The sequence below is a fragment of the Lissotriton vulgaris genome, chromosome 10 (assembly GCF_964263255.1).
Source record: "Lissotriton vulgaris chromosome 10, aLisVul1.2, whole genome shotgun sequence".
NCBI classification, from domain to species: domain Eukaryota; kingdom Metazoa; phylum Chordata; class Amphibia; order Caudata; family Salamandridae; genus Lissotriton; species Lissotriton vulgaris.
In genome coordinates this window covers 374,151,078-374,165,617 of record NC_141698.1, presented here as the reverse complement: position 1 = coordinate 374,165,617, position 14,540 = coordinate 374,151,078, and the positions used below count along the sequence as shown (strand labels likewise).

Sequence of the window (14,540 nt, the reverse complement as noted above, 5' to 3'; positions counted from 1 at the left end):
CGTAATCGGGGTGTCTAAATCTGCTTCCCACTGAGAGCATAATTTCTCCAGCGGGAAATGCTGTTCTGCATGTAGTGCTCTGTACAGGCAAGACACTGCCTTTATGGTGCCTGCAGAGAGAGCCATATAATAGCAGCTCAGATGCGAAGGGGGTTCAGTAGTTCTCGTACGCCAATGTTTACATATTGCTGCTGTGAGTACTCTGTGCCGCAACAAATATCCGAGGTCAAACTCCCCGTGGAATTCCTTAAAGGAGAGCAACGACCAGCCTCAACCCAGATATCCAGGTCCCGCCAGTTACACCGATGGGGTAGTGCCCTCATGCTGTCCAGAGGTAATCCAGGGGAATAGGGAATCCTAACCTGCATTTTCTATAATCCTCAATGCCAACACTTTGCCTGTACTTTGAATTAATGCGAATCCCCTCCAGTCGGTCAGCCTACTCCAAGGAACACCAGCAGGAGAGGATCCAGTTGACCAGGACCAGTGCAGAAAGCAAAGTATACAGTACTTTCACTAGCTTACAGAAGACCGAGCTGAAACCTGCACTCTGAAGCACCGCCTCGAAAGGACCAGGAGACCGTGTCAAAGGCCTTTTGAAAATCAATCCGGAGCAGAGGAAGCTCTCCCAGGTGAGGTGCTCTAGAGTGGCCTTGTTGCACCCCTTCGAAGGCAATCACGAGTGCTCTTGCCCGGCATAAAGCCGCATTGGTGCGAGTGCCCAGATATGGGAGCGGTCGGTCGATTCTGGTCGGCAACACCTTTGCAAATTATTTTCATTGTTGTTTGCCTCCTGTAGTTTGTCGGTTTCTCATGTCCAGTCGTATGAATAAATGTGACTTCCAGCGCCCTATATGTACTGCATATCAGAATAAATTCAGTGTGCTTTCGTGGGGTCCATGTAGGTTGGGTGTAAAAAGTTGAAATTCCTAATTTTAAATATAGCATTACCAGAAATCTTTCACTGAGGCACATAATCTGTCCCAACCGCTAGCTGTAACAAATGTCTGTAAATCACCCTTCCATATTTGTTGCATGCTTTCTCAGGACCTTCTTGAAATCTTTTTTCAGGGCCTTGTAGAGAGGTTATGCCAGCTCGTAACTCCCATTATCAGTAGTGCCTCCAGGGTTTCCGATGTAGCATTGGTGCTGGGGAAACCAGTCCTGAGTTCTGGGGAAGCCAGTCCAGATGTTTCTGGTTGTCCAGGTCAGCCTCACATCTTGAAGGAGCTGTTTGAGGCGCACTGCAAGTGCCTCCTGTGCCTCCCCATAAGAGATGAATATCGCGGGTACAAGGCCCACAGGGGACTATATACCCCTTCAATACATTATGCTATTAAAATGTCATTGGTCATTTATTTCCGCAGCTGTAGCCACCAAATTTTCACTTTCTTTGACAAAGGAGGGTGTCCAGGCACTTTGTTGACCTCTGTCTCCCATAGTGATATTGTCCGCCATACTATATGGCATCCCTCATGATGAGTACCTGCAGTTATTCCACACCTGCTTAGCAACCTATTTTCTAATTATCTATAAGCTTGTACCATGTAACAACATGCTGCAACTGCGCCGCAGCGTAGCATAATTCAAGATCAGGTAGGCCCATTTGACCTCTTTTTCTATTTTCAGCATATTAAGACCCACCTCGCTTCCCTTCCTTGACCACACTAATAATCTCTCCAGCTCTTTCAACGTAGATTGTGGAATTGGTCATAACTTGTTTTGCTTCACATACATGCATCGCGGCAGAAGCACAATTTTTGCTTTGCGGTCTTATCCACTATAGACGGAGAAAAGTGTTAAAGAATTACATGAATCTCTTTATGCGCTGCATAAACCTTCCCATATTGTATTTGTATTGCTTATCAGTGGAATGTGTGATTTGCTTACCTGGGTATGTGCTGCCCGTTATACATCATTATATTTTGACATTGTTTTACGCAATTTCTCCTTTTTCCTAGGTTATCCAAAGATGAGTAGTGCTTTGAATGCTACAGGGAGACCCATTCTGTACTCTTGCAGCTGGCCAGCGTATGAAGGCGGACTCCCGCCAGAGGTACAGCGTCTGCTTGAAAATACATTGTTTTTAAGTTATGATCGCCATGTCCTAGCACTGTCCAATCTCTGCACTTGCATGAAAATCATTAATGCCTTCTCAAAGGCTGTTGCCACTCTTCCTGCCTTGCATGCACACCCATGGGAGAACCCTCTTGCACGAAGATTGAACTAAAGACACCAACCCTATTGCAACGTGATATAAGAGAAATATGAGCGCAACAGACTCACTCAAAGTTGTAAGGCTGGAAGTAGTAGTCATTTTATTTGATCCAAAACATGATCATTACATATGAAAATGTCACGTATCGTTAATTTTTTTTTTATTCATCATCATCAAGCGATACATTTCATTATGCCATTACTTCAAACAACTTATACAACACAATCTTGCAAAAAAAAGAGGAAAATATATAATAAATCTCAACATAATTAGATAACATTCATTGATCGCCGGCAAGGCTGTCCAATTACCCCCAAACAATAGAGGAAAAAAGAAAAAAAAAACAGAAGAAGGTGTACTCCTTTATCCATTTTCAAGCCTATGTTTCCAAATCTGCTATAGGGGCCCATATCCGTTTCCCCAATTGCTTTGTCTTTCAGCCCTTTTTTTCATACAACGTTTTCTCTAGTACATATACCGCTAATAACCGTGATCGCCTTTGTTGGAATGTTGGCGGATTTGGATCTTTCCACAGTGTGCGATGCATAGCCGCCTTAAAGTCACTGCTAGGTATATAAGCTCATAATGAGGTATTTCTGCGTCGTCCCTGGTTACCCCTAGAACCATAACTTTGTTAGTTATACTAATTTTAATCCCTAATGTTCTATCGAAAAATTTCTCTAATGAGCTTTTAAATGAGTCCAGGGCTGGACATGCAGCGAACATGTGTATGGTATCCGCCTGCGTGGCTTGACATCTAGGACAGACTACCCCCGTTGTTGCACCCCACTGAGCGATTCTGTGTGGTGTGTAATAGAGCTCATACATGGTCTTATATTGCTGGACTTGTAAGCTGGCTACTCTTAACACTGAGTTGAAAAGCTTGAACGATTTTTCAACCTCATTACCAGGTAGGCTTAACTTTGTATTCCATTTTTCAACAACCCTTCCACAGTCATCCTCCTTATACTGGCTCAATTCCCCATATACCTGGGATATCGAACAACCCTTCTTATCCCTTAGAAATTCCATGATTTCCTCTCTCTTATAGTTAATGTCCCCTCCCTGCTTTTTTACCAATGCTGATCTTATTTGTAAATATTTGAAAAAATCTCTCCGATCTAAGTTATATAGCTGCTGTACTTGATCAAATGTCATGAGACCAGTCATATCCATAAGGTCCCCAATAGTTTTTACCCCCAGCGTATCCCACCTCTTCATTACTTGATCATGGAATATCGCTGGTAGCAGCTGATTCTTGAATAAGGGCGTATAATAGTTCATCCTCCCCATTTTAATTTTCTTCCTGAAAGTTGACCAAATTGATCTTGCCGCCCCAAGGGTCTTGAACGTAACTTTTTTGTAGTAACTACCTTCATTGAACGTGAGGAGCCACTTATTGGAGTCCTTGATTAATAACGCGTATATATCAGGGACACTCTCACCCGCTCTCCACCAGTTCTCCATACTCCCGCCCACTAACCCTCTGATAAATTGCAAGACAGTCGCCCAATAATAAGCCTTGAAGTCGGGTGCCGCAAGACCGCCTCGTTCCCTTGGTAGTGACAGCAATTTTAATGCTCGCCGTGTTCTACCTTTGGCCCATATAAAACGGTTTGTGACTCCCTCTATTTCACTGAACCAGTTGTTGAATTTTAACGGGATAGTGCGAAACAAATATAATATTTTAGGCAAAAATATCATTTTTATTAAGTTACATCTGCCAATTGTTGCTAGATGCAGGTTGTTTAATCTATCTAGATCCCCTTTAGCTTTTTTGATCACCGGCCCCAAATTCATTTCCACTACATTTGAGAGATCTGATGTTATTGTTATCCCTAGGTAGACTGCTGAGTCTGTTATTCTTTGATCCACCATCGTTACCTTTTTATTAATTACAGTTTGGGTTTTACTCTGGTTTAATTTATAACCCGAGAGCGCCCCATACAAATTTGCTTCCCTTTCTATTTCCAATAGTGCCGCTGCCGGGTCCGTAGATGTTATGGCTAGGTCGTCGGCATACCCTAAGATTTTTGTTTCAAGTCCATTCAAAACAATTGGCGAGATGTTTTCGTACAACTCTATCTTTCTTATGAGGCGTCTATATAAAAGGCAAAAAGCAACGGGGAGCAGGGGCACCCTTGCCTAGTTCCCTGTCCGATATTTATTGTCCCGCTCTGCTCTCCCATAATCCTTAGTCTTATCGTCGGTTTCTTATATAAGGCACTCAGAGCCCCGATACAGACATTACCTATATTTGCCTTCCCTAATGCAGCCCAAAGGAAACCCCACGAGACCCTATCAAATGCTTTTTCAGCGTCTAACAATATTAGAGCCATATGGTCTTGTGAGGCTGCCGTCCCATCAAACAGTGTACACACCCTTCTAATATGGTCTGCAGTCCCCCTGCCAGGGATAAACCCATGCTGTCGGGGGGAAATGATCTTGCCTATAACAGAGCGTAGCCGATTGGCCAGTATCTTGGAATAGATCTTCGTATCACTATTCATCAAGCTTATAGGTCTATAAGACCCAGGATCAGTTGGGGGTTTATTCTTTTTCAGGAATACCACCATAGTGGCCTCCCCCCAAGACTCAGGAGGTGCCGCTCCTCCTTGCGTAGACACCATGAGCTGGTAAATATCCTCTTCTAGACTGGGAAGACATTTTTTATAAAATTCCAGCTGTATAAGATCGGGGCCCACAGCTTTCCCAGCAGGCAAGTCTTTGATTGCAGCCTGTATCTCTTCTAGCATAAAGTTAGTTTCCAGCCCCGCTTTATCCTCCATTGTCAGCTTCTCTACTTGCGCACTCTCTAGATAGCTCCCTATTTCACCGCTATCAGCACTGCTGTCGGGATCGTATAGATTCTGATAGAAATCCTGAAATATTGAGCAGATACCCCTTGGTGTTGTAGCTGAAGACCCTGCCGCTAAATTAACCTGTGAGATTTCCCCTTTAGTAGCCGCCTGTCGGGTTCTAATAGCTAATATATCTGCTCACTAAACTCATATTGGCCCTGCTTCCACACCAGATATTTTCCTGCTGCTTTGACTGCAAGTGACTCGCCTACAACTGCCTTAGCTATAGCCAGATTTTGTAATATCCCTGCTACATCGTGTTTGGCCCTAATTGCTTCAGTTAATTCCTCTTCAATGACAGCAACTGTTCTTAACTTGCCCTCTATTTCCTCCTTCTCTAACTTATTTTGCTTTACCGAGAAGCTGATGGTTTCCCCCCTTATGCCAGCCTTCATAGATTCCCAGACTATTATGGGTGAGGCAGACCCTTTTTTTATCTTTAGATATTCTTTTAGCCAGCTGTCCATCTGGGTAACATACTTAGGATCATGTAGCAGGGCTCTCACAAAAGTCCAGTTAGATTTTATTTTTTTGATAATTTGGAATAGAGATATCTAATACCAGAGGGCTATGGTCTGACATCACCCCTAGTAATTTTCTAACTTTAGAAATAGATATCAGCGCAGGTGATATCAGAAAATAGTGTAATCTAGCTAAGGTTTTGTGTGGTGCCGAGTAATAGAATTTCATTTGGACGATTTGCATCATTATTCATCATGTGTGCAAATTGTATTACTCCAATGCATTTCGGGCGTGTGCCCTTTATCAAGGAGCTCTACAGAAAGAGATATAGCAATTACAAAAAAATTGAGTATTCGTGTCATTCAGTGAAAATCCGTTTAACCTTGTTCGAGCACCCCCTAGCCCCTCATTATCCCTTAAATCGTTGGACCTCGTTTAAGTACGCCTGTTCCTTTTTATCGAGCACTTAGCTGCCCTATTAATTCACAGTCGTGGTAGCACCACCTTGAACACCACACCGTATGTTATGCAAGACACTTAGCATGCCTTTCGTTTTTATTAACTCCCCACACTGGATTTTTCACTGAATGACACGCACATTTAAACTTCACCGAATACTCGAATTTTTTAGTAATTGCTATATCTTTCTTTAGATCTCCTTGATAAAGGGCACACGCCCGAAATGCATTGGAGTAATACAATTTGCACACATGATGAATAATGATGCAAATCGTCCAAATGAAATGCTAAAAACTTTTGAAGATTAAACATAGACTTTGTGAAAAACTCAATGAACTTTATTGGGAGTCAATCCTTGATGAACCCAGAGGTGTGCCTCAAATACAGGGATGCATTCATATGTATGTATGCACTACTTTTTCTGAGACCAAGGCTGACATCTGTCAAGTTCTCCCCCTCACTCCCGGATGGGGTATCTTCAGACCCATTGGTGACTGAGAAAAAATTATCAGCTACATCTAGATTGTCCTCAGCACCACTTGGGCCGCTGCTTGCAGTAATCTCCTGAACCAGCATTTCAGTTACCAGTGTCTCTGTGCCTGTTGCGCCCAACAGATTAACTACTTCGGACCCCACTACTCCGACTCCTGGGGGGGGTTCCCTTGACATTGTGGCGGATCTGCTGGGTCTACTGGATCTAGCTCGCTGCTTCCTTTGTCGTGTTCCTGGGCCTCCATGATCTCCCCCAATTGTATCTCAGGATTAGCATCCTGTGCCTCAGATACCATCTGTGGGCTTTCCTGTATATTTGCCTTGCCCTTACGTGTAGCCGCATTTTTTTCTCTTTTCTTCTCCAAGGCCAATGCGGTTTTCTCGGCTGCATTAGCTGCATTAGCTACATTAACTGTAATGTTGTGGCCAACAGGGGAGAAATAACCCGTAATAGTTGTGGTGCCCCCTGTGTTCCCACCAGGATTAGCAACATTAGCCGTGCTAGTAGTGCTTGCCATAGACCCTGGATACAGCGCCCCAACCTTCTTCCCCCTGGTGTTGCTCCATGCCCCAGCATCGCTTGTCGCACCCCCACTGTCACCTGGGGTGTCTTTGATATCCTTACTTTTTTCCCGGGGTCCTTCTGGGGCACAGACTGCTTGGAAGACACTTGCTCCACATCAGGAGCTTTCCCTTTTCCTCCTCGCGTAGTTTTCGGAGCCATCCCGAAGATTTCCAAGCTGCTGGGGGGGTCTCGAGCTGCTCGGGCTATTCTCCAATGTATGTCGTCCGTGACTGCCTCTTGCTCCGTCTCTGTAATCTCCGCCGGAGAGTGCACTCCGCAAGCCGTCTCCGTGACGATTTTTCGCCGCTCCGCCCGCTTCCCTGGCTCCAGCTGTTGCTCCGTCTTTGCAGTCACTGCCGGCGTAGCGAGTGATTCCGCCGGCTCCGCTGACTACGCTGGCTCCGCCCAAGGTCTGCCCGGCTCGCCGCTCTCGCAGTTCCGCAAGCACTGCTGCTGCCGTCGCCAGGAGTCCGAAAATCAACCCCTCGGCTGCAGACAAGAAATCGCCGTCCCTGAGGGCTGCTGCCATGGGGGTATGTAGCCTTAATACACCATTACACGCATTGTTTAAACTTTAGGCATCGGGAGCGTTCTCGAGTGCCGCTAGTCAGATGCCATCTTGCCCCACGTATCATACATATTTCAGAATTATCTTACATGAAGAAATAACCATCACTTCGTGCTCCTTACATTATTCTGGGTAGAAATAGAATTAAAATACTTTAAAAGACATTTTAAAAGTTCTAAGATCAATAAATAACTATAAATAAGAAACATCAGTATGTCGAGTTGGTTCACTATCATAATTTTTAAGAGAACAACTTGCAGCCCCTTTTATTACCTGACTCTGAAGTCATGGACTTGTTTCAGATTTAGGCCCAAGGCTAGTAATTTCACAAGAAAAAAAAATGATAGAATGTGTTTTTAATGTAAGATAAATATATCTATAAGCATGTAAACAAACATATGTATGTAAGTATACACACACACACATGCTCACTCCCCCCCCCCCCCCCCCCCCCCAAGAGTATTCGGGTCATTTTCCTCCATTTGTCTGGTTAACTGCCATTCACATTTAGTTTCCACCCAGCACAGCACGGGGCAATCGATAAGGCCACTTCAGCATTTGGCTCTCTTGTGCTGAGCTTGCTAGCCACTACTTTGCTTTGCCAATGCTTTAATCTCTCCATTCGGTATCGTTTTTTGTATGCATCTTTCTAAATCGACTTTGGTTCAGTGACCGAGAACACAACCTTTGGCATCCACTCTGGGATCATTTACCCTTATTTATGTTAAAGTCTTTTATTTTACATTTTTCCACATTCTCGGAAGGTGTTGAGTTGGATCGTCACTATGATACTCGTAGCCTTTCATCCAATTTAGATGCTACTGAATTAGCCATTTTAGATCCTTTGCGTCATCTCTTTTTCTCACATCTTTAAATTTTTCTTGTTCTTTTGTGTTCAACCTGATTAAAACTTGTAGGCTAGAGAAAGGAACATTTTGCTTTTGACGCAGGGTCAAGACTGAGGTGGCATGGTGTGCCAAATAGTGATGGACAGGGATGCTGTATCAAGTGATTATCAGTCGTTGAGATTAACTCCAGCATTCCATCCATCAGTTTTTTTATACACCTTTTGGACAGCAACAATTTCAATATTGCCAATTTATACTGGATTCTCATGTGTTTTTCCCATTACTGATTTTATTCATTTAGTTTTCACCCACCACAGTGTACAGCATGGGGGTATGTATACGCCCACTTCAGCGTTTGGATCTCCTGCGCTGAGCCACAGCTTGCCAGTCACTCCTGTATTTTGCCAATGCTTTTATCATTACATTCTGTAACCTTTTCATTTAATTTTATTTTTTTTACATTTTTGTTGTCATCCTCGTTTGTTTCATCTATACCTTCAAATTGGAGTAGTAAACCGTCAATAGGACCTTTTAGTTTGCACCAATAAGAACCATATTATCCTCTTATGTGTGCTAAAACTAAAAAGAGTTATCTGTACCTTTTCTAAGTAGAAGTGTCTGCTAGGAAGCGCTTACTGTTCTATTAAAAGTATCATTTAAAAATATATATTTTTTTATTGCAAGCATATGGCCACCGTGTAAGAAGCAGCATGTTAATTTTTATGGAGAATACTTAGATTTGTTATTACATTTCCTCAAATGTAGGAATAATAAAAAAAAATCCTGTTTGTATGATAGTACATAGCTATGACCTGGAAGTTTCGATAGTTACATTTTTAAATCCAAACACTAGTAAATATAAACCTGGTCCCATTAAAAGTTTTAAGTTAAGGTTTTTAAACTGGGTCTATTTATCACCGTCTTACAATTGAGTTTGATCGGGATATATTAAGAACAAAAACAGCATTGGGTAGTTTTTCACTTTTTTTTTTCTTATTATTTTTTTTGTCTGTTTATTGCAGTTCTTTTGGTTCAGAAACAGGATGCAGTTGAAAACTATCAACCAAAGTTTATAAGTCCGAGTCAGTAGTTCAAGTACAATAATGTCTAAGGCCCGTGGGGCCCACTTTTTGTACTGGGGGCCATATTTGCAGCAGTGCTGCTGCAATATCGGCCCTTGTAACAAAAGCGGAAGCATTCCCCCGCCCAGTCCCCGCTGGCGCTTCTCAGTAGCAGCCCCCTCCCGGGGCCCGTAGAAGCAGAATTGCCTGCGCTGGTTTCTGTTCCCAGTCGGGCAACGGAGGTCCCTTCTATTGATGTTTGCTTTGTGCAACTTCTGTGTGCTTCTTTGTGCAATATAATATGTGCCTGATAAGTTTGAGATCGTTATGTTTTTTAGCTCTTAGCCAAGTTTCCCATTCTCCCACGTTCAAGTCAGGAAAGAGCATCCACTTATTTTAGTCTTCATCGAAAAGTATCAAGTGTTCGCATCATTTTAGAGATGAGCTGTACCTGGTTCTATGTGCCTCGTGCATAATTAGTTATGTAAGAAGTTCTGCATCCCAATTCCCAGACATATGATGCTTCAAAGAAATCCCTTGACCCTAGTCTCGCCAAGAAATACAAAACTCTTTCCAACTCCCCTACCTCAGGACTGACCCACAATGGTTGTCAGTACAAACCATGCTATGCCTTACAAAAACAGCTTTATAACTTTCTGCAGAACAAACTTCCAGACGGGAGTGATAGGGACTTCAATCTTAATGAATCCTCATCAGTGCCCTCCAAGTCGACCAGGAAACCTTTCCATATTGACAAAACCGGAAGTCTCCATTATACTTTTTAAATAGACATTTTACATGTGCTTACATCAATGGAACTCATGTACTTTTCCCCTCTTCCCTACCCAAAAAAATACTGGAAGAGATGAATAGTAAAATTTAACAGACCCCTGGGAAGCATATAAAGTAAACAGCAACTTGTGCAGAAAGGATATAATGTTGAATCATTAGATAATACTGGTTACAAGTCGCATGAGATACAAGATATTAAATTCAGTAGATCAGAGACCTCTGCACTGGATTCCACCTGTGTGAGATCCTCTTGAGATGATTCCGGCCACTCACAGTTTCCTCCTGACGCTGTGGTTCCCAAACTGTGCGCCGCGGCGCCCTGGTGCGCCTTGATTTGCAGCCAGGGGCGCCGCGGCACGCCAGGCAGGATGTGGGTGATCCTACATTGAAGCCCAACATGCGGGGGGGTTTAAAACGGCACCCTCGGAATGGTTTGGCCCAGCATACGCATCCATGCGTACGTACGCACGCATGCATCCTTCTTAAGCTGCATAGGCTCAGCATTAGTGCCTTAGCAAGCTTGGAGCGTAGGAGGAACGTTGCCTTGACCCCCGTGTTTTGCCCTGCCCCTCCCGCCCCACCTCGCCTCGCTTCGTCTCGTGGGACCCTGTGTAACGTCGGAGGAATGTTGCTCTTGACACCCGTGTTTTGCCCTGCCTTGCCCTGCCGTGCCTTGCCTCGCCTCGTCTCGTAGGACCCTGTGGAACAAAAATCGGTAAGTAAGCTAGTTGTAAATTAATGCAGCAATGACTAATGCTGTAGTTTACACTTATACAAGTATTTGAAACGGTAGCAAGTGTAGTGGCGTGCCTCCAATGTTCAATTTTACTGGCATAATAAGATCTTCTGCGGTTCATTTATGATGAGAAGTGAAACTTGACCAAAGCACCCACGCATCCGGCTGAATGAATGCGACATGGGGCAGAAGTAATATTTACATTTTTTGGAAGCAATAAGTGTCTTCATGAAAGAAGGGGCATATGGTATCCATAATTTCTACTAATATGTCCAATTAAAATCTAATTAATATCATGGTTTGCCAATCTCCTCGGGCCTGAGCAGCTCTTAAATGCTCGGTGCATGCTACGATTCACAGGCTTCAATCTGACTGCACAATAAGCTTTGTTAAGGTGATGGGAAACCGTGTTTTCCCCTTTCAAATGTCGTCTCCGTTTTAACCCCTTGTCTGCTGATGACGGAACCGCTCCGTCATCAGCTGCGGTGGCGCTGTGCTGATGACGGAGCGGTTCCGTCATGGCCCGCTCGCTGCTCATGCGTGGCGCGAATTCCGCGCCTGCGCTGAGCATTCTATTGAGCCGGCGGGCCATGACGGAACCGCTCCGTCGTAAGCACATCGCCACAGACGCTGGTGACGGAGCGGTTCCGTCACCAACACTTAGCACTGCGGCGGAATAGCTGCCGCAGTGAAGGGGTTAAAGGACATCTTTCCTCGTTCAAATGATGCGTGTGGTTTTCTCCAGCGGTGACATCGTTACCTCGGTCAAGAAAATTGTATGCACGACTCTGGATGCTACAGTAAGGAGCAGAGGACCAAATCATAATATGGGGGTCACAGCTGTGGCATCAGAAATGGAAAACTCTGTGGGAACATTTTCTAAATAAGAATAGGTTATTGGCAGTGGAGCTCTCTGGAATGGCACAGAGAGAGGTGGGTGGGACTCACCTGGTAGAAATAGTCCTGCATGCTCCAATGAATGGGTCTCCACTTCTGCATCATATTTATTTATTTATTGATTGATTTTATGCATTTTTATATAGTGCAGACTTTACCCGAAGGTGTCAGAGCACTTCACAATAGGAACAGTAATGATACATGAGGAGAAAATTACAAGTGACCAAATTACAAAAGCAAACGTTAAGTTACATGAGGCAGTAACGTGAGCAAACAAAATACAAGAAGTAGCAAAAGGTACATTACAGTTGGAAAAAGTGACTTGTGCAAGTTACAAAAACGTAGAAACTACAAGCAGAGGTATAATACTGCAATTGATGAGCATTCTCTGTGTTCATGACTCCAGTCTATCTGCGGCTCAATGCTGTTCTGCTGCGCTCCCATTCTTGCTTTATGGCAGGTGCCACGCACAGTGCCTGAAGGCTCTTTATTAAGGATGTTATTTAGTTTTTGCACTAATGCAAGCATTCTGTACTTGGTCCTTGATGCCCTGTTTTGGTGCTGACTGCTGTGTGGTAAGCACGTGGTTTTACCAAATGCCGTTCCTTTGCAGTCTATCTATCCCACACATCTCTTCACTCAATTTCAGTGGGGGAGGCACGGCCTTCTCGACCAGTAGTAAGGCCCACCAGGATGTTGCAGATGGCTCAAGCCCCTTCCAGAGTGAGAGGGAGGGTGGTTTAACCCGTCATCAGTAGAGAGCAAAAAATATTAAGGGGCAGAAAAGTCATCGGGGGTTGCTGAAATGGTGCCCAAGTCTTCACAGGTCACAGTACCTCTCCACAGGCACACAGGCGCCTGCATTCAAACGTTTGTGTCAGGAGCTATGTAAGGAAAAACAAGCACATCCATCTCACTAGAGTTTGTAAGGTAAATTCGGATTCCGTTGTCTTTCCTGTTCATTGAAAAAGATATTTTATTATACAGAAGTTTTTAAACTATTGTTGTGTGGTCCAAAAAAGTCTTGTATTGTTTATCACTTAAAATTTTTTTATTAAACAACTGTTATCTTCTTATTTTGTTACTAATATCATTATAATACCTTCATTGCATCCCAATTACTTTACGGAAGACAACAGGAAGTACTCCCCGAGGTCGGGCTTACATCCCGCCCACTGGTAAAAAAAATAAATGGTGTGGAGCCACGGCCAACTGCCGATTAGGTCAAGGGAGCCACGGGTCAAAAAAGTTTGGGAACCACTGTCCTGACGGATCACGGCATCCAGTCCTGTACATTCCACCTGGCCTTACTTCTGTGAGAGAGACATGCCAGGCCACTACCTCCCTTGTTCTTTTGTTGGGGCTTTGGTTGCTGCCAGGTGCCTCCATCTTTGTCAGCATGATAAAGTTCAAGCCAGTCCCGGACCTCCAAAGGCTCTGCATATCATTCACCATTATTTTTAGTTTGGCAGGTAAATGGAGCATTTAACGTATTTCAGCCTCCATGAGTGCTTATTTAATTTCCAAAAAGTAGGCGCGTTTAAACTGTATGGCAGGAGTATAAATTTATGACACAGAAGTTATCTGGCAAAACGGAGAATTCAAAATTGTCTAATGTTTTTTACACCCAAAAGCTGGTAAAATCACCAAACAGTTGTGATGTTTACAGCACATAAACTATTGGGCTTAGACTTGTTGCACATAGCCCTCACAAATGAGGTTCTGGTCAATACAGTGATGAGCTTGTTTTGCATGAACAGACCTTTCTGTGCATGAGAATGTCAGTCAAGCTAAACATGTGCCCTGTTGAATCCATTAGGTACTAGGAACGCACCATAGGAAGGCATGCTTCCAGGTTGACAGCCTCAGGAATTCAATGTGATGTGCTCAAGTACGTAATCAGTAAAGACACAATTAATTACGTGCAAACAACTGTTCAAATTAAAACGTTTGTTACAAATTAATCCCAGTGATTTTCTAACTGGGATTAGAACATGAAGGCGCCGATTGAGCTGGGATGCACAGGGTACCAGCATTTCTCTTTCCCCTAAACTCTTTGCTCAAGCGTGGGGCTCTCCATGTTAGTTCAGGATATATGGAGTGGGAATAGGACTAGGGCATTCATCTGCTTTGTTGTCCTGTGATATTTTTCAAGGATGTCATAATCCATCTCAGCCACCAACAAGGACTAGCAAATTGTGGTCTATTGCCATCTGCCAGCATCACACAAAACGATTTGTGTTAAGGTATCCTCCATAGTAGTGCATTTCTTCACCCAATTTCACTTGCAGAAATTCATCAGATTAATTGATGACACAATTCAGAGTTTTGAACTGGCAAATCATTAAATGCTTAAACTCAATGTAAGGGGTAGCACAATACATAAGCAGACACGTGTCATGACCGAGAAGTCCAACAGTAAACCCCCTATTAGATTTTCATGCATAATAGTTTTGGTGGCTCTTTAGGGCCAGTTGTGAACTTTCCTAAACATCAATGCACTTCCTACATTTAACGTACATTCACTGCTCACACAGATCCCAGATGGTGTGACCCTAATTGGAGTAGATATTAATGTGTT

At 43.6% G+C, this 14,540-nt stretch overlaps 1 protein-coding gene across 1 annotated transcript in view; it reads left to right on the top strand.

Moving 5' to 3' along the window:
* The window catches only part of LOC147685287 (alpha-N-acetylgalactosaminidase-like), a 163,481-nt gene that overhangs the window by 126,965 nt on the left and 21,976 nt on the right, over nucleotides 1-14,540 (top strand). Inside the window, exon 5 of the mRNA XM_086941200.1 lies at nucleotides 1,962-2,056. Within this exon, the coding sequence (XP_086797326.1) occupies nucleotides 1,962-2,056 (95 nt within the window). The remainder of the gene's footprint in view (nucleotides 1-1,961; nucleotides 2,057-14,540) is intronic.